The 23,013-nt window shown below is 45.5% G+C and overlaps 2 protein-coding genes across 3 annotated transcripts in view; both read left to right on the forward strand.

Annotated features, from left to right (window-relative positions):
- TMTC1 (transmembrane O-mannosyltransferase targeting cadherins 1) overlaps nucleotides 1-21,872 on the forward strand; it is a 150,442-nt gene extending 128,570 nt beyond the window's left edge. For both annotated transcript variants that reach the window (XM_087767160.1, XM_087767159.1), the window contains exons 13-20: nucleotides 4,252-4,360; nucleotides 9,579-9,681; nucleotides 12,703-12,838; nucleotides 13,651-13,795; nucleotides 13,946-14,083; nucleotides 14,481-14,603; nucleotides 15,696-15,773; nucleotides 16,526-21,872. In XM_087767160.1, the coding sequence (XP_087623286.1) occupies nucleotides 4,252-4,360; nucleotides 9,579-9,681; nucleotides 12,703-12,838; nucleotides 13,651-13,795; nucleotides 13,946-14,083; nucleotides 14,481-14,603; nucleotides 15,696-15,773; nucleotides 16,526-16,666 (973 nt within the window). In that variant the 3' untranslated portion in view covers nucleotides 16,667-21,872. The remainder of the gene's footprint in view (nucleotides 1-4,251; nucleotides 4,361-9,578; nucleotides 9,682-12,702; nucleotides 12,839-13,650; nucleotides 13,796-13,945; nucleotides 14,084-14,480; nucleotides 14,604-15,695; nucleotides 15,774-16,525) is intronic.
- An 858-nt stretch (nucleotides 21,873-22,730) lies between these two features.
- The window catches only part of OVCH1 (ovochymase 1), a 30,276-nt gene continuing 29,993 nt past the window's right edge, over nucleotides 22,731-23,013 (forward strand). The window contains 1 exon segment of the mRNA XM_087766012.1: nucleotides 22,731-22,765. Coding sequence (XP_087622138.1) covers nucleotides 22,731-22,765 — 35 coding nt within the window.

The raw sequence follows: 23,013 nt of genomic DNA on the forward strand, positions 1-23,013 counted from the left end.
TGAAGTAAATATTTATCTCGGCTTTCTGTTGCAGAAAGAATGGGAGAGAACTTCTTTGCGGTACTGTATCTATCTATACCTAAAGCACTCCAATATTCAGTACACTATTTCTTATGAAGAAAAGCCTCATAACTCTTACGTGCTTTGAGAGTGTCATGGCTGTGTTTTCAAGGGGAAAGTGAAATGCCTAGAAACAGTCCACTGAAATCTTGCGTTTATTTGAAGGACTGATTCCCTTCTGAATGCAGAGTAACACACAAGGTGTCCTGTGCATTTGTTGCCATGATTTAGCCCAAGTTTAGCAAACCCATCTATTCAGAGGAAGGAGGACTGTCTGCCCTCGCCGACACAGGCTTTGGGATATGTATGTCTGTGAATGTGCTGACACAGGCTTGTGTAACTGTCTGAAGATGCTAAAAAACATCAGATAGATATTACGTGTATTGAGATTTAAGATCTTTCAGAGAGTGAAACATTCCTCCCTTCCATTCAAAGAAGCAAACAGAGTGATAATGCTCAGTGATACTGCATCTGGCTTTCTGGACGGTCTCTGGTTAGGATACTCTGCGTTGCATGAAGTGCTGTAGTTATCCGTCGGTATCATGTACACGTTGTAGCCTGTTTATTAAAAAAAAACCACCAAACTCTGGCAGTGTTAAATTTACAGTAGAGTAAAAAAATAACTTAGGTTGAAATGGACCTCTGGAGATCATTTGGTCAAGCCTGCTGCTCAGAGCAAGTCTAATTGGATCAGGTTGCTCAGGGCTGTGTCCAGCTGAATCTTGAACACCTCCAAGGACAGAGATGCCACAGTCTCTCCGTGCAACCTGTTCCAGTGTTTGACCACCCTCATGGTGAAAAATATTTCTCCTTATATCAAATCAGAATTTCCCATGTTCCTATTTGCATCTGTTGCCTCTTGTCCTGTCACCACGCACCTCTGAAAAGAGTTTGGCTCTGGCTTCTCTGTATCCTCCAACCAGGTAGTTGCAGGCAGCACTGAAGTCACCCCTGAGCCTTCTCTTCTCCAGGCTGCACAGACACAGCTCGCTCAGCCTCTCCTCAATGCAACGGGTGCTCTAGCCCTGACCTTCTTCAGTGGCCCTCTGTTGGGCTTCTTCCAGTAAGTCCATGCCTTCCTTGCACTGGGGTGCCCAACTCTGGACAGACATTGCTCCAGATGTGGTCTCACAAGTGTCATATAAAGGGGAAGGATCACTTCCCTGGACCCACTGTTGGCCTTCTTTGCCATGTAGGGTTCATTGCTGGCCCATGGTCAACTTGTTGTCCACCAGGACCCCAGTTGTCCCCCAACCTGTGCTTGCGCACAGCGTTATCCCACTCTGGGCGCAGGACTTGCATTTGCTTTTGTTGAACTTCATGAGGTTCCTGTCAGACCTGGTCCCTCTGAAAAGCAGCCCTGCCATGCAGTGTATTGCCCGCTCCCCCACTTTGGTGTCATCCACATAGTGTAGATGAATGGCAAAGGAGTGCATCTAAATTATCTGAATCAGTTTTAAACCAGGGAGTCAAACAGGCTTAGAGCTTCCTTTCAGACAGGCAGAGTTAGACACTGCAAGCTCCCCTTGGACTATGGTGTGAAACCAAGATGAGATGTTCAGAACAGCTGTAGAGTCCTTGTAGAGTTCTGTGTTTCTGGCTTTAATGCAGTCAAACTAACTTCACAAAATAAAACAAATCTTGAAAGTTAAAAAGTCCTCTAGAGCACTAATTCCTGGGTTACTCTTCCTGTTGCAAATGAAATTTGGTCCGGTGCTAACAGCCCACAGCCTCGTGCATCACCAGACTTCTGCGGGGTGGTTTAAGCTGATGCTTCTCCAACTGCGGGGCACTTCCAAACATATGGAAGACATGCTCCTGCTGGAAAGAGCTGTTCCTTGCAGCTCGAGCACGCCGATTGTAGAGGGGAGGCTGGGAGCTCGAGTGGAAGAGGGAGTCAGGAGAGGACATTGTAAGGCAGGGTAATTTGGGGAAAAATTGGATTAAGTGATCATAGACTCCTCGTGTCAGTTGAATTTGTTCCTCTGTCTGTCACAGCGAAGGTATACATTACCTGGCTTTTCCTGCTCCAGATCCCCAGTTTATGGTAAGTTAGTGTATCAGGCTGTTCTTCCAATGCTCTGTGCTCTCCCAAATTGCAGGAGATTTATATAAGCAATGGCCTCAATCCTGCAAAGTGTTGGTCTTGGTCCAGGAAAGCACTTCAGCCAGTAATTAATTTTCAACTCGCATACATAAAAGTTAAGTATGCGTTTAAGTGCTTGGCCAGAGCGCTTGGTATCTTGCAGGCCTTGAGCCCTCTGAGAAACTACTGGATCTGCTTTTTTTAATGTAATTCAGTCTGTCACATAAAAAGATGCCATAATCTTTCCCTCTCTACCCCCATTTCCAGGAGACAAACATTGTTGTTGGATCAAACGAAAAAAAAAAAAAGGCCATTTTGAAAAAAAGAGTAATTAAGAGGGCTGCCCCATGTTCAGAGTACATGCTTGTGGTTAACGGGAACTTTTACTGCTGCTGAGTGGATCACTTAATCCTTTTATTTCTGTAGCTGGCGTTTCCTACATTTTTTTGCCAAACATCAATACCTTTATAAAGCAGTCATCTGTTTTTGATTTATAAAAATGTGTCATGAAACTCCAGCCAAGGGATCCAAAAGTTTTATAAATTGACAAGCTAGCTAGTCTTTAATTAGTGTAGGAGAAAAGTGGTTCTTTATTTGTTTTTGCTTCATTCGTGTAATTTATATGGAACACCAGCGGAAGAAGAAAAAGACTAGCACAACTGGTTTTACTTAGCTTAATGCAGAGGCAAAATATTCTTCCAGTTACACAACTAGAGAGGGAAAAAGTCTGCAAAGCTACATATATTATCAGCTGAAATTTGCACCTTATAAACAAGATCTAGTTACTTGGCCATGTCACTCAGATGAAATCTAAGGCCAAAGCAGCAAGGTGTTCACATATTTTCTGTGTCCCAGAGCCCTTTGTTTCTTTTTGTAAGCCCTGCTATTCATATTCTTTGTACACCCAACACAAGGAAAAAGTTGTTCCAGTCCAGCTAAACATCCTTAGATGTTTGTTCAGGAAACCTTCTCATTTTTCCAAGCAAAGAAATACAGAGTGATCCTGGAGAAATTGTAGCTCAAATAAATAAAAACCCTTAGATTTTTTGTTCGGGAAACCTTTTCTGTTTTCCATGGCAATAAATGCAGAGCAATGCTGGGAAAAAACCTAGCTCATCAGCATAGCCATCTCTCAACTATTTCTGTTCTTAATCCTTAAGATCTGAAGAACAAACTCCTCTAGCCTAATGATCGACTTGCTAAGGAATTATTTAGAGATCCCGGGCAGATTTAACTTAGCAAAATCTTAATTTCAAAGTATTAATTTAAGTCATAAGTGGATCTGTAACAGCACTCATTGTCTAGGAACATGCAAAGACTCTGCAGGGTTTTTTTTAAGGAAATGTAAATGTTTTGGTGTCTCCAGCCTACTGATGTGAGAGGAGGGCTGGTGAGAGCAAATGTCCTGTTCCCAGGTCAGTCAGTGCCTCAGTGACATGACTGGGGCCCGACCTCCAGAAGCTGACTGCAAACCCAGTGTTACCCCAACAGCATCCCTTCCCGTAGGGCACGCGACTTCCCAAGGACATCGCTGAGGGGGTCTTGTGCAGTACTTCATGCCTGGGCACACTTTTGCTATCTTGTCCTTCATGTAACTTTAACTCCTGATGGGATGAGTGGGACAGAATTTTACGTATTTGCCATAAAGAGAAATATTGAGAGGAGGTGTACAGTAGAACTGGAGAAGTTTACAAAATCTAGTGGTTATGACTCAACAGACAGAGCATGTGGCCTGTACAAAATAATATCCTTTTTGCTCTTCAGTGTGTGGGGTTGAGAAATACACTGTTTTGGGGGTGTTTTGTCTTTACTGGGATCATTGCATAGTGCTCAGTATGAGAGTCACCAGAATAGCAGACCAAACAGCTGATTCATTAAAGCCTATGTCCTCCCAGCTCCTGAGAATAACATATGGAAACAGCGATGGGCCGAGGAGATGCTGGGTACCCGCACTGTGCAGAGGAGGCGCAAGTGAATCATTTAGTCTTTGTTGAAAAGGTCAAGCTGGGGACTTTCACATCTCTTTAAAGTAGTTAATCAGTGGGATGACCTAAACATGTGCTTACAGAAACGTTTCTTTTTTTCCCTTCTTCCCTGTCCTGCAGGTCCCAAGGGAAGAAGGAGGAAGCTGTAATCTTACTGCGGGACTCCATTAAGTACGGCCCAGAGTTCGCAGATGCTTACTCAAGCCTGGCCTCACTGCTGGCTGAACAGGTAACGGGCATCACTCGAGCTCTCGTGCCTTCTGCGTGTGTGTATGCACTGCTGCCGCAGCCGCAACACCTCCTGCGCATCCCAGTGGAGCAGCCTCGCCTTGCACACATGCAGTGGCAGGCGTGGGTCCGCGGCTGTCTGCAGAGAGCTCTCGGGCTGCTTTAGAGATGACTTTTTCGGGATAGGAGGCAACTCATTTGCAGTGAGTAATTACACCCACACGATGTGGCTCTGAATTAAATCACTGTTGAAGTTGTGAGTAAATACCCTCTCTGCTGCTCCCTGCGTCTATGGCAAAGTCTTAATCCATCGCACCTTGAATGTTGTGACAGCAGAATAGGTGAGCGCTTCCCTTCCCCCTCAGACACACACGCCTACGTAGATAACCTTGAGATTTCATAATAAATCACTCCAAAGCTAGGAAATGTCAGAAACCAGGTGGCCTCTGCAGACCGAATTCTGCTCCTTGCACACATGCATCAGAATACGGCCCTTAATTACCGTGGTAGATGGTCACATACAGAGGGTGGGAAGGCTCGCTAGCTTTATTTTGCTCTTAATGAGCAGCTGTTCGATATTTTATTTAACCTCGTTGTTCAATATGTGCCCCCAGGCCTTATTTACTGTGCAGGGCCCAGGCTGCGCTCTGGAGGCAGGATTACTCATTTCCTCTCGGGCTTGTTCCCCGTGCTCATTACTCGGTGCTCTCCCTACTCTCTGTAGTTAGGTAATTTATTCCTACAATGTCCCTGTGAGGTGAAATATTGTCCCCATGGAGGAAAAGGGAAATTGAGGCACAAAATGCTTGAGTTCAGAAGAAGCCACAAAGCATGGGTGCCCACATCGAGAGCAACAAGCCTTGCTTTTCTCCCCGCCTGCAGCAGCAGATAAGGGATGCTGTGCTTTGGGTGTTGCTCCCACGGACTGCAGCCACAACCAGTGGCCCCACTCTGGGGCTACAGGGGTGGGTGACAAGGTCCTGATAACTGCACACCTCCAGCACACCTCCACAAACCTTTTGAAAACTGATTTTTTTCTCCCCCAAGTTTCAGAGCTAACTGTGTCATAGCACAGGGTGCTACAGCTTTCTTAAAAGGTTGCCAAATGCAAATACAGACAAAGGAAAAGAGTATTATCTTTCACTGTTTTCCATTAATCTGGTTAGTGAAATCTCTCTGTGAGGGAAGTAGATACATTTCAGCAAAACTATAAGCAGAGGTCTTGTTCTGGTTTAGGCTTCTTTAATGATGTAGGCGCACTCTGCAAAATTCACCTATGATACATGCGGATTACTGAAAGATGTGCTATTTTATTTTCCCTTTTAAGTGACTTTCAAATATTTGAATGTTATCAATATCAGCTGCAGGGACCTAGAAATATAGTGTATGAATTGAAAGAAGAGCCTTATTGAATGAGAACTGTGTTTTGAATAAGCCCGTCTCCTGCAGGTAGAGGAAATGAGTCCTCCACAGTAATACCTGGTTTTAATATTAATTGAAATTATTAATTAGAACCATTGATTGTAAGGTCAACAGAGCAATAAAACCATTATAGAGTCCTGAGACCTTCTGCCCAAAGCAAATGCCATTAGTTAGTCCAGCAATAATTCATCTACTCTTATGTATAGATTGTTCATCCTCTTGTGACTTGAGTAAGTGGTAGGGAAAAAAGATAGTACAATTTCCTCAGAAAATAGCAATTTCCTTCAGGCTTTTAACACCGTCTCATGTTCAGCCACAGCAGATGACTACCTGATTGTGCAGCTCCTGCCTCGCACACCCATCCTAGTGACCGCAGACAGGGCTGTCCTACAAATACGTGCTGCTGCCCGTGGCTGTGGGCTGCAGAATCGCATCCTAACGCTGTGCGCTTCCTGGAGGGGTATGGGCTGAAGTTTTGCATGTTCAGCACAAAGGATGATGATGGGACCCCATTTTTCAGTTTTGGGTTTTCCTCTTTGTCCAAGTTATAGTGTCCAAAAGGGCTAAAAGTGACAAATCTGTTTTTCTGTCTGCCTGTGGCCCAGAGTCTATCTCACAGCTGTAGGGGTATCTGTGATGCCAGGCAGTATGCAGTAGGCTGCATGGACAGCATCACTATGGAGCTTTGGGGAAGGGAGAACAAACTGGTTCCCTCTCGCTGGGATGTGATAGAAAGGGGCTGAAGTGCCATAAGTGGAACATTAAAATAACTCACATGAGGTGACCGTGCCCATGACAAACTGCTGCTCCTCCAGCTTTGCACTGAGGCTAAGAAGGGGGAGAAACGGGTGGATGTGGCTCAGTGAAATAGTGCCGGTATTGCCTTGGTCAATCCCGCACAGTGTGTTCCCCCCTATCTTAAAGACGATGAATCCGAAATGGGGCTTATGGGTCCTTTCCTCCCACAACTGTAAAAAATGCTACTGAGAGGAATTTCTCATGCGCCAGGGAATTAGCCTGTAACTCAATGTAATTGCCCTTTTCTCTCCTTGATAGTTGACTCTGAAGCCAGAACTGACATGGAAAAAAAGCCCACCACATTGTATAAAACAGTTGGGCTTGCTTGTGCCTTTTATAAATATTTGCCCTTCTTATTGCTCTTTCTGCTTGATATCATAACGCAGTCGCAATATATTGTTGTTTTCTATGATCACTGCAGTGGTGCTAATATGAGAAATCAGTCATTTTTGTTTGCTGTTTCCACACCGCTCCTGTAGCACTGCTTCCCCAGGATTTACTCTGATGCACTTGAAAAGCATCTTCTTCCCAGCTCTTGCAGTTTCATCAGCCATCTCGTGCTACTTGATGCCTCTTTTCAGGCCCTAGTTTCTGGATTCAAGTGATGTTTTGTGTGTGTGTGTAATAATATCGGCCTACACTAAGAAAAAGAAACTTTTTAACGCACTTAGTTACAGAGGAGAGCCTACTCAGGCAATAACCAGACTGAAAAACTGAGCCATAAAAAAACAGACTTAAAACCCCTGGAGTTCAACTGAGAGATCCTCACATGCATAATTTTTTTAATATCATAAAAATCTCATACATTTTTTAAGCCAAACTTCTGAATTTTGTGAGCTTGATGAATGTTTCATGAAGGTCTGGGAGCGGCATTATTAAGTGTTAATGAGAATCAAGCCTTGATGAAGTTACAGCGTTTCTCCCAAGAAGAGGAGAGGCTGTGAGGGAGAAAGCCCTGGCACAAAAAGCTGGGCCCGCCCTTCCCAATTTCTGACTGCCCTTAATGCAAACGCTTTGTTAGAGAAATCATCCCAGGCTCTGCGCTGAGCCTGAGGAGTGCAGGGCCAGGATGTTAGATGCCAAAAAAGCAATGCAGCCATGATAAAAATGCTAAAAGCACTCAGTATCGGTGACTGTGAATGTTTTGACGTGGGACACTGCTAATCCAGTTTAACACAGCCCTTCCTTGCTTTAAAGATCGGGTTTATGATCAGTAAATAAAATGAGGAAAACTGACATACGTGCACACAAAGCCACATTCCTTGGCTGAAAATTAAAATCAGAGGAAGAGAAACTCATACAGAAATCTTTGAAAATGTGCTTGTTAATGTCTTGGTGACACAGGTGCTTTCTCAAAAAATTTCTCTTCATTTTAGTCAATTCTGACGATTGCTACACTTTTCCTGACCCTGCAGGATAATGATGTCAAATTCGCATAAATAAATACGAAATGTCCAAACTTAAGCACTTTTTAAAAATGTGTTTCTGTGTTTTATCACACACTATCTTTTCTGCTGGCTGACCTCTATCATGTAAATATGAAAGCACTTAACCATGGCAAACCGTGTGCTTTCATCAAGTCGTACTCTTTCAATGCGATTAATTCCAGCTCTCCAGTTCTGAAATAGGAGGTGAGAAAGGAGTCCACACATTTAAGCAGCTACAGAGGAAAACCTGCCATCACGTACACCCTTTAAATCCAGAGAAAGCCCCATAGGCTCCAGGATTTGCAGGACTTGAGGAGGGGAGAGTCCATAGCTGGGAATAGACCGACCTCTTATTTCAATGTGGATTCAGCTCCCGAGCAGGAGGTCTGCTTTGGTGACTCCAGGCTTTCCTCGGCAGAGAGCTGGCTGGCTGATTTTGCTTGGGAGCATCGTCAGGAGGCTGTGAAGTTTGCCGCCGTAGGGCTGTGCTGCTCCACAGGAGGGGAAGAATTGAAAAAAGCATCTTTGGCGCTGGAGGCTTGCCTGTCACCCCTCTGCACCATGCTTGTCTCTGCTGTTCACAGCCTCCTTCCATAAATACACCCAACAGCAAAGCTCTGAGATTAGGGGGGGAGGAAGACCGTGATAACCCGTGGTAGTGATCATGCAGGCAGTGGGCACACACTGCCTGGCTGGAGGGAAATGGAAACCTTATTAAGTTGCTGTTTGATCCAAATGAGATACCTTATTTTCATTTCAGGACCGGGCTGCCTGTAGCTCAGGCTAGACAGACCCCAGCCAGTGGGACGCTTTCTGTAGGCAGGGTGTTCCCAAAGAAAAGACCTGTATTTTCCAGAAATGCTTAGCACCAATAAACCTCCTTGAAATCTATGCAAAATGTAAGGCCTCAGTGCATCAGCGCAGTCGCACGTCCCATCAATCCCAGTGAGCTACATCTCATGCATTTACAATGCCTGGTTTTAATCTGAATCTGTCAGATTTTCCCCACTCTTTCATTGTCCCCATCCTCCTCCAGCTTCCCTCATCTCCCTGCATGAGCTCCCTGTCCCCCGGCCATCACACACGCCAAGCTTTCGTTCCTTATATTTTCCCTGCTGCGTAGGGAACAAACAGCAGAGTTCCAGAGGGGAAAAGTTAGCCAGTGAGATGCTCATTAAACAAATAAATTAAAATATATCAGCTCCCAGATGACAGGTATTTCTCAACAGAGTGAACACAACCCCTGTCGTTGTGTGTTTCCTGGCTGGGTGCGTGCCCAGCTGGGGCTCGCTGACGTTGCACAGGAGCCACCTTTTCCAGCTGTTATTTTTGTTTCACAGGCAGCTCCAATTGCGAATGTATGGGGGAAAGCTGTCTGAATTGCTCTGGGGTGCCAGACAGCAGCTATATAGCATCCACGCCATGGGGTAAAATTTTGGCCTCCTAGAAGGTGGGGTGGGCTGGCGCCCCGAGCTCCCCCTGCAGCAAGGCAATTGTCACAAAATGCAGGTATGTGGCAAATGATGCTGACACCCTTTCTGCCACTGCTAAGAAATCTCCTTCTCCTTTAAGGAACGGCTTAAGGAAGCAGAGGATGTCTATAAGGCTGGCATAGAGAACTGTCCAGAGAGCTCCGATCTGCATAACAACTACGGTGTTTTCTTGGTTGATACCGGTAAGTGAGAAGGAGCAAGGGATTTTTCCTCTCTGTCTTATTTGCTTTGATTTTTTTTATTCAGCAGTACACATCTAAAAGGGTGTCAAAAGCTTCCAAAGCAATAGATGTGCCTCCACTGTAGCTTGGAAATAAATGTCCCCATGCTGCTGAGATGGCACAGCATACTGAAATTTGTAATCAGTGCAGGCACTGTGCGGCAGTGGCATTCAGCCCAGCTGTTTCCGTCAGTGTTTCTCACCATCTTCACACAGGCAGTTGTCCTCTTCAATTTGGGCTGGGCGGCACCCTAACAATACTGCCGTTTCTCCAGGAAAGCATGGCCAGATCAAACCAAATCCTAGACACACAAGTGGATCATTATGGCCTTTGGAGCACTTGCAGCTCTACTTGGTGACAAAGCAGCTCTTTGACTGTAAAGCTTGAGTGCCACTGCTATAAAAACAAACATGGCTTTTAAACCACAGTCATCTGTGAAAACAAAACATAAGATACTGTGGGGTGAATTGACTTCTCAGCAGCTCCGTGATGACACCCAAAGCCTTTCTTTTCTGGGCTCCTGGTTCCCATCCAACTTCCCTGGACTCAGGCACTTCCTGGCATCCACATAACAACAACAAAAAAATGCCACTGTAATTGCTGCCCTTTATTGACAGCTTTATAAGCAAGGTTAAGTTTGACAAATGACTAGTGGAAACGAAACTACTATCTCACTGCGGTCCCTCCAGAACAAAGCTGAGACTCAGTGATGAAATACTGTAGGCTTAAAGTGTGTGGTTGCTACCCATTCTGCCCCTTTCACACTGTGATCGGCTCTGGTGGTGCTTGGGAAGAAAGGACGATGGTGTCCGTCAGTCTGTGGCTGGCCTACCTCTGAGCTGACACTCAGCCATCGCTCTTCTGTAGTACCAGTGTAAAATAAATATGAAGCCAAAATGAGTATTCATAATCAAAAAAGGCATCGTGGCATTAGCGACAGAGGTTGAGGTTCTGAATTTGTGCCCTGGCAAAATTCAAGCTTGCAAATATTAAAAATTCCTCAGTAATTTCACTCTGACGTTGTACTCATCTTTGTTTGCCAACCCAGATAAACTGCCCTATTCCTGCCAAAAACTGTGTTTCAAACGCAGCGCAGTGCACTTTCCATTTTTTGCTCTTGTGTATTCTGCCAAAGTCAAAACTAACTTTTCCTGGTTTACTCCTACACTTCCCTACACACAAACAACTGGAAAAAGACCCACTGACTTTTGATAGTTCAGGCATGATGTGTAAATAACCCTCCTGGAGACATGACAAGGCGTGAAGGAAGTGGCTGGTAGTGAGCCCGTCACAGGCTGCGCTCCTCCCCGGCGGGCACAGGGAGATGCTGTGAAGCACCACGCCAATTAACTTGCAGGAGTCTGTGCAACAAGCCTCCAGCAAGTGTCAGCTCTGGGGAGCTATAACTCCAGACAGCTCTGCAGTGGTCATAGACGCTCAGTGTGTCTCCCTTAACGATGCACGTTACCCCTATGTGTTAAGCAGGGGAGGCACTGGCTGACTTACGGACTGAGGTGCATGGCCAGCTGCTTCGCAGGATGTTTTGTAGATATGATTTTCAAGAACATCTGCCTGCTCAGTGGTGGGAGAAGTTGGAAGCTGCTGCTGGATGTTTGGAAAAAGTCCTACCCTGAAAGATATGTCGTTGGCCTTGGATGAATTTTAAGTGCATCTAAATCTCCCTACAGATGCCCTTCCTCTCTCCTATGAAGGAGATGCCAACAAGTGTCAATGTTACTTTTATGTTGCATAGATAGTCTCAGGAAAACCAAACTAGATCTGAAAAGCTATGAAAATAAAATTCCCACAGCAGCATACGTTCAGTGCCTCAACACGTGCAGGCTGTTTTCAAGTTCTGCTTTCCAGCTAGAAATGAAATTAAATACATTGTGAAGTGATTTGGCTTAAAAAATGCCAATACTCAAAAGCTTTCTTGGTGGACAAAACTCTGTAAGTATCAGTTTTCATCAGGAGATTATCTGGTCTAGAGCGTGCAAACCAATCAAACAAGCGCTGGGGTTAAAAATATGATATTCGCATTGCTGAAATGCTGGAACTTTATACTGTGCCCCATTCATTTATTTAGTAGGTAGTCAGCAGGCCCTGCCTGAGGGTAGCACTGCAAGATCCTTCTTGAGGAAAGCCATTATTTAGACAAAAAAAAATATACTATTTGGGCTAGTGGTCTGGCACCTTTCTTTTTGCACTGTGTTGTGTTTTGTTGTGGTGCTCGGTGATGTCATGGACTGCGGGACCTTGCACCAGTAGACATTTTTGCACAGCGAAGCAGTGCCACCCAATGGCTTTGCTGCAACACAGAGGTGGTGCCTACATGCTCCGAAATAGGCACCTGGACACCTCTGGTCTGGGATTTATTCCCCCAAGGTGGGAATTAGCTGGTCATTGGCAGCTACTGCTAGTTCTGTTGAGCAATGCACAGAGACTGAGCAGGGCCAATGCAACAGAGGTGGAGGGAATAGTCTCTGTTTGGAAAGAGCTGAAACTATTGGCAGCTCTGGTGGGGTTGTGGGGAATACTGGGTGGCTTGTTCTCTGTGTCTCTGTTGCTGGTCTCTCCAGTGGGCCGGGGTGGAAAGATGCTCTCCCAGGAGGTGGGACATGCACCCCAGCCCCCTTTCTGGGGTTAAGCTCTGTCCTTAGCATGGCGGTGCATCCCCCTGCAGCATGATCAGAGGGTGCTTTCAGTCAAGAGTCTTCTTCTGGTGACTGTACCCTTGACTTGCAAAAACCCACCCCTAGAAAATCTATTTCTCAGGATTGTCTCTGAATATTGGAGTCTAAATCTTAGTTTGGACAGCAATTTTCATTACACTTAATCTCAAAAGGCTGAGACAGGATTTCTTTCTCAAAATGGTTCCCACACATACAGCAATAGATGAAAGAAAACCCAGAGTATCAGGGCATGCTGAATTGCAAAAGGATTTTTCTGAGGCACCAGTTTAATGGTTGTTCTCCTCTCCAGGGGCTCCCGAGCGAGCTGTGTCCCACTACAGGGAGGCCATACACCTCAGTCCTTCTCACCACGTGGCCATGGTGAACCTGGGCAGGCTTCACCGCTCCCTGGGGCAGAACAAAGAGGCCGAAGTGTGGTACAAGCGGTAAGAATCTGGGACAGGAGACAGAGGTTTCCCTCCTCCCCCTGTACGGCTTGTCTTTGCTAAAAAGCCTCTGACATGTGAATCTGTCAGTGCATATTTGGGTTTTCCTCCCTTCCTTCTCCATCTATTTGAAACCAGATTTACCTTTGCTTATTTGACTATTTTTGGGGAGTGCTTGGAGAGGCAGCATGGACTCAGGCAGCGTTGACTTCCCTGGACCGTTCCCAAGCCCCCAGGATGGACACACTGCTGCTTTTGGCTGGGGGATGCTCTAACGATAAAGTTGGAGGTTTCTCGGTGGCATGAGCAGGTTGTTAGCATGACTCCCACCCTGCTCAAAGCTGGTCTGTGAGTGCCGCACCAGTAACAGCCATAACTGCCGCACAGCCCAGCACCAAAACCTTGGCACCATCAGGAGCTCAAGCCCTTCCTAGCAATGTGCCAGTAGGCAGGCTCTGACTCCCAGTATGCAGCAGGGTGGACTGTTTGTTTTGGGTTTTTTTTCCTCCTTTTTGGCATCCAGATTTGTGCTCACACTCTCCAGGTTCTGCCACCATCAGCTATCCCCACCCCTGCTGCATGCTCACATGCACTTTGAAGGTGGCCCTCTCCCCTTTTCAGGTGGCCAGAGGGATTGCTGCTGTGGGCACACTCATCCCTTCCTGGGACCTTAAATTCGTGCTCCCTGGGGTGGGTTGAGCGTACCATGCAGAGTGCAGAGCTTTGCTGCTCGATCTCAGCACAAGCCACACCTCGCTTTTCTGCTTTGATCCCCACATCACTTGGAAGTATCTCTTGTTCCTAAATTCCAGGGCACTGAAGGTATCCCGGAAGGCTGAAATCCTGTCCCCGCTGGGGGCTCTGTATTACAACACGGGGCGGTATGAAGAAGCGTTGCAGGTTTACAGAGAAGCGGCATCACTGCAGCCTTCGAACAAAGAGATCCGACTGGCGCTGGTGAGTGTGGGGCAAGCTCGGCCAGGGCAGGGCCACGAAAGTGGAGCACCAGCTGCTGGGTGCTGTATCATGTATTAAGGAGCGCTGAGCTTTTTAAGCATTATATAAGCTTATTTAAGCTTTATAACCCTTTATAATGTGGCTCTGTAGGCTCAGGTTTTAGCAATGATGGGGCGGACGAAGGAAGCTGAAAAGATGACGAACCATATACTCAATGAGGATGTGGAGTGTCTGGAGTGCTACCGCCTTCTGTCAGCCATCTACAGCAAGCAGGAGCACTATGCCAAGGTACTGTGGCCACGGGGTACCCTTGTCCCGAGGGCTCACACACCGAGCACAGGCTGAATTTTACATTCTGTCTCTCCAGAGACATGTCACGTTCCTTAGTCCTTAGTGCACATCCAGTAAATTTATTTTTTCACTAAAACCTTCTGTTTGTCTAGGTACTGGGACTGAAGCTAAGCAGTGTGCTTTTCTTACCACTTACTGTTCCTGCTGCTGTCAGCCCCACTGCCCATCACCCACTGGCATCGAAAAAGCTCATTTCCATGTGTGTTAACAGTGTGGGGCAAACAAGGAAAGGAGGAAGATGGCTCGTATGCTGGGAGGCCCTGGTGGTGAGGAGAGCATGACAAGTGGAAAGGTGCAGAATACAATAACACAATGCCCTCTTGCTTTTTCACAGGCACTTGAAGCTATAGAAAAAGCTCTTCAGCTAAAACCAAAGGATCCAAAAGTAATATCAGAGCTCTTCTTCACTAAAGGAAACCAGCTAAGAGAACAGAATCTCCTTGACAAGGCTTTCGAGGTATGACTGCTCTAAGCCCTACAGGTAGTTTTGTAGGTTAAAAGATAGAGTTATCTCATTGCCTCTAATACTCCCTGGTGCATGCACCCTGGCTGTTGGCCTTGGGAGCTCACCGGTTCACCAGTGGTACAGCTAAAGCTATGGGGCAGCTAACTTTGCCAGACTTAGTTGCAACTTTTTTCCTCATTGCTGTGTGGAAATACAGCTCCTTTCTCTGAGAGGTTAAGTACAGTCATAGTGGGACTATGGAGGAGCCTAGGCCTTGTTGCACTGACTAAACCTTTGGTCCATCCAGCCCCAGCCCCTCTCACTGGCAACGGCCATCTCCAGGTGGCTCAGCTGAAACCTGTGCAAGTCCACCATGTTGTTATATCTCACCTCATTGCCTAATAGCTGAGAGATCGGCTTATTCTGTGGAGCAGGAGGCTTGATAGCTCAGAAATTATGTTAGCGTTAAATAATAGCACAGAACATTGTTATTGGGGCCGTTCTGAATACTCTCGATATCCCTGGAAATGTCTAATCCTGGTTTGAATCCTTTCCTGCTGTGACACCACAAAAACAGTGCTGTTTGACAGAGTCCAGAAGGTCCTCGTTGCTTCTTCTCCCATGCACAGTGGCAGAAGCAGTGGGGAGGGATAGCACTGCCCTCCGGTCCTTGTGAAACCTCCGTGCAGGTGCCTGTACCGTAGTCTGCTGCCAGCTCCAAGTAAAGCCTTGCAGATAAGGAGCACCACAGCCCACATGTGGCTTGTGGGTGGCAGGCACCTGCCCGAGGAAATGACCCTGACGTGCAGGAGACCCCAGTGGGGCAGGGTGGCAGGCAGAGGGTCGCAGGGGCTGGTGTGCCTCCACATGTGGCACCGTGGGCAGAGAAAACCTGCGAGGTGAGCTCAGCGGTGAAGCAGTATGTTAGGTCACCTCTGCTGTAAACAAACTGGAATTCAGCTTGGGCATTGTATATGAGAAGAATTTGAAATTATATTTTAAATGGATTCAGAGGGAGAGGAAACTTAGTTTCTCTTTCCCCTCCAGCGCTGCTTTTGTTTGAAGGCTCAGACTCTTAACCTAAAAATGTTTCATATTATGTAGAGCTATAAACGGGCTGTGGAGCTCAACCCAGACCAAGCGCAGGCCTGGATGAATATGGGAGGCATTGAGCACATCAAGGTATGACGCTTTTGCTTTTCTTTAAGTTGTCAACTTCAGAGACTACTACTCAGGACAGAAAGCTAAATTTGTTTCAGACTGCCAAGAGCTGCATGTTTGTGAACAGTGAGTGTCCCCGATGTATTTTATCCAAAAAGGAGGAAAGTCTGTCCACCCCAACTGGAATTTCCTAACCAGTTTACTTGGGAATATGTATCCAGTAATGTAAATCCCATATTTGTAAGAGGACAGGCTGCAAGGAACAACTTGCCTATCTCTAAAGTTTATCTGCTTCAGTTATTGACCTGCCTTAGAAAAACGTCACCATGAGTTGACTTTTAAGATTCCTCTCTACCTAATTAATTTAATAAAGACATGTAATGCAGAATACTGCCATGAAATTATGGAAATAGACTGCCTGTCCTGCGGTTGCTTATCTTTTTGAATACTTTAGCATATCATTATGATTTGGGTCTTAAGGAGTCACATTGTGTGATATCCTCAAGCTATCCTATCGCTGAGTAAAATTAACTCTTCTGGTACAACATAACAGAAAAATGTAAATCTACTTCTTGCCATGTGTGTTTGATCAAATTTAGGCTAACGGCACTCAGTCATCCATTCCATAATGAAGAAGTATTCCCGTTACCTAACGATATCAAGGTTTATAAACTCTTTTTCCTTCGTATTACGGTCTTCACCATTCCCAAGGAATGAACTTTCTATCTATGTCAGGGAATGCGAATGAGATCTGGCACTCATTTTCTTTGTAGGGGAGCTACGTCACTGCCCGTGGCTACTATGAGAAAGCCTTACAGCTGGTTCCAAACAGCAAGTTGCTGAAGGAGAATCTGGCCAAACTGGATCGCTTGGAGAAACGGTTTCAAGAAGTCCAGGAGAAAGACCAAACATAGCATTCAGTCACCAGTGGAAAGAAACTCATGCCCCTTGGAGAAGAGTATGGTAGAAGCCTATTGCTCAAAGCGATGCTGAAGGAACTTTCATAGGACTTAGAATTATGGAAGGCAAATTTTGAATGCATGCTTATGTTTGACCAGTTACAGGAGACACTCGGCTCCTGTGGGACGTGCTGGAGAATGAATGAAAACCTTCCTTGAATCAAGATTTATGTTTAGGCTGAACCCATTTTAATCACACCAGGAGTGTGGGTGGGACATGTACCTTCAATATCTTTGTTATCACTGGGGAAACCATGGAGACAAAGCACTCACCCATTGCAGTGGGGGTGAAGTAACACCTCCTGTTACTCAACACAGGCTCACCTCATCCACATACAGTACCACTGATGGGCTTCATTGCAAGTGCTGCCAGGTCCTTCTGAGCCAGGAAAGATGGTCATAATGGTCACATAAAAAGATTTCAAGGGGTTAATGCTGAGGAAATGGTGGCCACTTTTACAGCTCTAAATGTGACTTGAAAATTATTCTAAAGAAAGGGAAAACAGTGTCTGAATATCACCCTAGAAGGATGATTCTACAAGTAGGACAAATGATCCTTTGAGGGAAAACTTCAGCTGAATAATTTACTCATAAGATGATACTCATTTTATAATAATTCGGGTTCATAATGTCAGTATTATCAAATATCATATGGCTTTACCCTTTGCCCTCTCCCTCCAGGCCAAATAATGATTACTCTGAAAAAACTGGAAGCATCCAAAGGCAATGGGAAGCTCTAAGATTACTTGTCCTCCTGTCCAGTCCCCTGTAAAAAAACCAAACAACTGATCTGATCAATATAGGAGGTAAAGCAAAGCCACAGAGAGGTTAGGGAAGATTTCCTAGGCTGGAAAGGTACTAAGGAGGCTTTTTTATGGGTGTGCAGGGACAAAGCCCATTTATCATGGTGATAACACTGACAAAACACTTTGTCAAAGTGTTCTCGCTCCCTCCCCTAAAAGATACAGAAAATGACCTATAGCTGATCAGTCATAAATCTATATTTTTAAATACTGAAGTGGGAAAACAAATTCTCTTCAGAATTGGGGCTTTTATTTTTGAGCTTTATTTATTTAACTTATAATAATCAAATAATTAATATATTTTCTGTTTTCTACGAATTGGGCAGTATCCTTCACAGCTGGCCACATGGCTGGGCATTGTGACTTGTATTGTCTGAAGTTAGAAAAATGCAGTACCACCGAGGCGTGCTTGAATAACTCCCCCTAATGATGTTTCTAAAGCAAATGGCTGCAGAGCACGTTGGACCATACTGTCACTGCAATAACAGCACTTCTGCTGCTTCCACCAGGGTTTGTACCAGTTCACAGAGAGCATTAGTGGGATCGTGCTTGGTGCCACTGCCTTTGGGTTTGGATATGGAGATAGGGTATCAGTTTGTTCCTCTTGCGGCAGAAAACTGCTGTAAATATTGTTATAATTGAGCATGATTGTGGCCAGTCCCTGCAGAAGAGCAGCCCAGGGTTTGGCATTATTGGCAAAGGACAGTTCAGATTAGGTATGCTGTGCCTCGATACACATCTGTCAGGAAAAGCCTGTGTGGCAATGACCCACATGGCGCCCAGGCTTAGTTGGTGCTGACCATGGCACCTCAGCAAGCTCCAAATGCGCTCAGCGTGACAGAACAGCCTTGTGCTCATGGTTCCGCTCTCTTCATTCAAAAAGCTCAGTGTCTAGCCACTACTTGTGGTCAAATTACTGACAAATTATTAACATGACTCCAGCTGCATTTGGAGCTCAGAGGGAGCCCAGACTGGTGCAGATGTCTGCCCTGCCAGAGCTTGTGGACCTGCTAGAGCCACGGCTGTGCGTCCACCGAGACAAGGCTGGACTTGGGAGGTACTGGTCCCCACTGGCCAAAGAGACCAGCCAGTGCCTACAGCTGGGCAGAGGTGGGAGGGAGAGACCGTCGGGGGGAGAAGGTGGTGACACACGTTTCTGGGCTCTCTCCCTTCAAACGAGCTTCCCAAGGGAGCAGCTGGGATGAAAATTAGCAAGTCTCTTGCTGGTGAATTTTCCCTTCTCCCCGCAGCCCAAGCAGCCTACTTTGCTTTCCGGGGCCGAGGGCAGGTTTGAGGTCCTGGGGCTGGGTCAGCAACCCTTGTCTTTTCACATGACTTTTATGGCCATGGACTTGCTGACCTGACATTTCTGCAGGTCCCCAGTGCAGGCACCCCGCTGGATGCTGTGCATGGAGTAGCTTTGCACAAATCTAGCGCTGCCAGGATGGTTTGGAGGAGATGGGGTTCGCACCAGCAGAGTCCTATGGCATGGGGAAACCAAAGCTTAAATGGCCTCCGAGAGCAGTTGGTTCCCCCTTGTGCATTGCAAAGTTGTAGATGATTCATTCCCAGGGTATTCAGAGGTACCTGGACCATAAAGCTCTCCCTCTCCCCAAGGGGAGCCTCCCTTCAGGGCAGCTTCACCAAAGCCCCGTGTGCCCAGGCTGGCTGGCTGCCTGTGGTACCGCTGCGTGGTGGCGAGTTTGGGGGCTGGCAGAGCAGTGTTTAGTGCAGCCCCTGACAGCAGTGCTGTGCAAAACCCCTGTGGAGGAGGCACCTGCAGAGTCCTCCAACAGCTAGCCGAAGGGTGGGGGATAGGGGTGGGGGGAGATACGTCTCATTTAAAAATGTGTATCAGCTATAAACTTTGTCTCATAAAGATATATTAAATAAATACAATATATTCTACAAGGCCCAGAGCACTGTGGCTTTAAATTGTGGCCAAGGAAACATATTTTTTCAAATATAAAAGAAGTTGTATTTTTTATAGCAATGCTTTGTGAGGGAGATGACTTGGGTTTGTGTTTTTAACTTTGGCTTAAAGCTTAGTTTGTCTTTCCTGAGAGACCTGGTAGAAATGATTGTCTCGTTCTTGTCCTAGAACCTGATCAAAGTCATCTTGACCTCCTAAAACCGGTGCACGTGTAGAAGTACAATATAGCTTTGGGTGCCCCCCTCCCAGATCCTGGAGAAGGATTACCATTTTTGCAACACAGTCTTACTTGCAGAGTAACGTAGGAAGATGAGACCATCCTCCCAGTGAGGGAGGCTGTTTGGTTGGAAGGCATGGCGTATGTTCATCCACTCACCTGAATTAGGCAGCTGACATATCCACGGAGTTTAATCCCAGCTGAACCGGATTACATTCATATGCCAAAAGGCCAACTCTCCACATTTTGGAACTGGTTTTATGGTAGTTACGGAGAGAGGAGGGCTCAGTCATGGACCCTGCTTTCCTGAACCAGCACTTTATACCCCATCTGTGCAGGATGGTGGTCTGCAAACTGGCAGTGTATTTGGAGAGTGATTCAGGCCATGAGCCTCCAAAGCAGTTAAACCCTTGTAAAGTTTTGAGCTGACTCCCTGTCTCGTTGGTATCCATGCTGAAACAGTGTGTTTGTTCAGGACATTAATCTTGTGAAAGGTTTATTGCAGACAAAGAAGAAGAATGGAGTATGATATGAAATGAGTTACCTCCACCAAAAGGGAATGCTATTGTGGAAGATAAATTGAGCGACTTACCTTACGATAAACTGGATATTATCTTAATTAATCATAGGAAATGTCCTCATCCTCTAGCATTGCACAGCTTCTAAAATAATGAGTTATAAATACATTGTTTTCTGCCAACTCCAGTGCTCAGCATGGTTAGCAGAGAATACAAATTAATAAATGGCTGGAGCTTTACCTGGTGGGGGAGAGTTCACTCTCTCTGCAAGTGGCATTGGCTAAACCTCAGTGCTCACCAATATTAAAGTGGAGAATTAATGGAAAGCTGGTTAGACAGGACTCTTGTGTACTCACTGTGCATTTTAATCCTAAATGAAAAACATAATAATTGTGTTGCTTTTTCCTTTCCCCATGAATAATATTTTCAGCTGATGGATTTTGTTTTATTGTATTGCTTATTTAAAGTCCAGCATTCTTTGCTTTCATTGCTTTTCCATCCCCTGGGATAAATGATGCAGTGGGGGGCATTTTCTCTCTCTCATGGACTCCTTGAACTAGATTTTCCTACAAATGTTCAGGCAACTTGTTTTGGCCAAACAGTAAGTGAATGCAGCAGTGCAAATGGCCTTCATTCCAGAGATCTCGACGAGGACGGGGGTGTGTGCATGCATGCACATGGGTGGAAGAAGTCTAAGTCAAAAAAATCCAAAATAAAGAGCCTAACTTGCGGGGGAGGCTGGACACCCCTAAAATTATCTAAAAACTATGAAAGCTTCTCAACAGTTATAGAAACCAGGCCAGATATGGTGTACAATATTTGGTGAAAGAAGATAATTGTCATTCTAATTTTAATAATTAGGCAATTTAGAATATAGTTGTGTGATCTTTTGCCCCACTTGTCCTCCAGCTCGGTGAAACAGTTGGTATATGCTTAAGTCTCCTCAACCTGTATGTGATTAAGTTGACCAAGTGCTCAATTTCTATCTTTGATATATGCAATTATGCACAATCTTTGGAAAAAATTAGCCCTTAGAGGGTTTTTTTTTTCCCCAACCTTCAGTCTCTTGCAGCAATTTCAAAATGCACCATTTTGCTTTCATGTACATTTAAACCTAGCAGGGGGGGGAAAAAAAAAAAAAGAAAAAAAAAAAGCGCTTGGCATTCACTAGTGTTTCAATGTGGCAAAGTTGCTTCAGGTAATCTCGATAACTTTGTGCAAAAATTCATTGCCATGTTTGTACTGACTTGCTGAAAATTTTTTCTTCTGGAAAATACCCCCAGTGGTATCCTCTGTAAAAGTTATGGCTTCTACAACTGTATTACTGTAGAAATCTCTGCCTGAAGTGGATGTCACACTGCGTGTTCCTCTCATGCAGGAGTTGTTTGCATTGCCTGTTGTTCATATGGTTCTTATTTCTGTATCTATTTTTTTTTAATCAGTTGTGCATATCTTTTAAAAAAAAAAAAAACAACAACAAGAAAACAGCCCGTGGATTAGAAATCTTTGAAAAATAAATTCACACTTAGCAGCAGCTGGATGTATGTCAGTGGTACAGGAATTTGCAAAGTCTTTGCTTTTTTCACTGTGGGATTTATGGCTAGATTTCACATAAAGGAGTTATGCTCGAAGTCTTTGCAAAAGAAAATGTATGTAAATGTCTATTTTATATAAAAAGTAAGAAAAGTAAGTGCTGTGTCTGGTTTTGTTCCCTTGGCTATGGGGTCAGTCTGTTCCTTAGGACCAATCGTGAACAAGTTCTTCTGGAGGTGGAAGGGCCAAAGTTTCTTACTCCACTTGACTTGCATTTTACTGCCCAAGGAGTCCCAGTGATTGCTCACGTAGGAGCAACTATGCAGCACATACACTTGAGTCTGGCCATATAAAAACATTAGAGCAGGCATTTTTTGGAGCCTGAGCATGAGAAAGGATGAGGGCTGGTGCTTACGCAGTCTTGACTGGACGTGTTACACTGACATAAGCTCTTCATGTCAGGCTTTATATATCTGTCAGGAATGTGTCAAACAAACTTAAGTCTACAGAGTGCAAAGAGAAAAACAGAACAGAAAGTAAAAAGAAACTCATTTTGTTCTAATTCCCTTCTTCCTGGCAGACATTCCCAGATGCTGCTGCATGCTCCCAGGGCTTGGGTTCATTCAGGGGATTGTGGTGGTGATAAGCACCCCCATTGAAAATGGACCTGAAAGAGAATCGAAAGCCCTGAACACAAGCCATAGTGGGTTTTGCCATCTTGGTGTGTGCAAAACCCTTTGTAGCATGTAGGGAAATTGCACGCTCACTTTGAAGTCAGCCCGTACGCCGTGAAGTTCTCCTGGATCCCGACAGTGCAGGGTTTCTTAACGGAGCTTGCTCTTGCAGTATATGGACAACAAGTCTCCCTGCAAAAAAGGTCAAATAATTTTCATCCTTATGGCAGCTACTTAAGGCTCTCCGTAAGCCCCGTGTATTGCTTCACAGGCAAGAAGCTGCTGGAGGTTTCACACAGCTCTCTTGGTGTCCTCTGGGAAGGAAGAAGAAACACGCCACCATGCCTTACAAAGGGGCTCCCCCTGGCCGGCTTGGGTGAGGAGAGACCACGGGGCGAGGAACTTGGCTGGACTAGACTTTGCCTGTGCTAACTCTCCTCTGCAAAAGCAATGAGATTTGTTTCAAACCGCAAGGGCTGAGGCAGCTCAGGGCTGGTGGCAATGGTGACGGGGGGCGTTAGATCCTGCCGCTGTACTGGTGGGGAGTGGACAGCAAACTACAAACAGGAGAGCCCAGCGAGCTAGTGACCCCTGATGAGACATGGCTGGAGAGCCTCCAAACCC

Source organism: Nipponia nippon, unplaced genomic scaffold, assembly GCF_047370975.1.
Source record: "Nipponia nippon isolate SJK-2023a ecotype South Korea unplaced genomic scaffold, ASM4737097v1 scaffold_3, whole genome shotgun sequence".
In the NCBI taxonomy this organism is placed as follows: Eukaryota; Metazoa; Chordata; class Aves; order Pelecaniformes; family Threskiornithidae; genus Nipponia; species Nipponia nippon.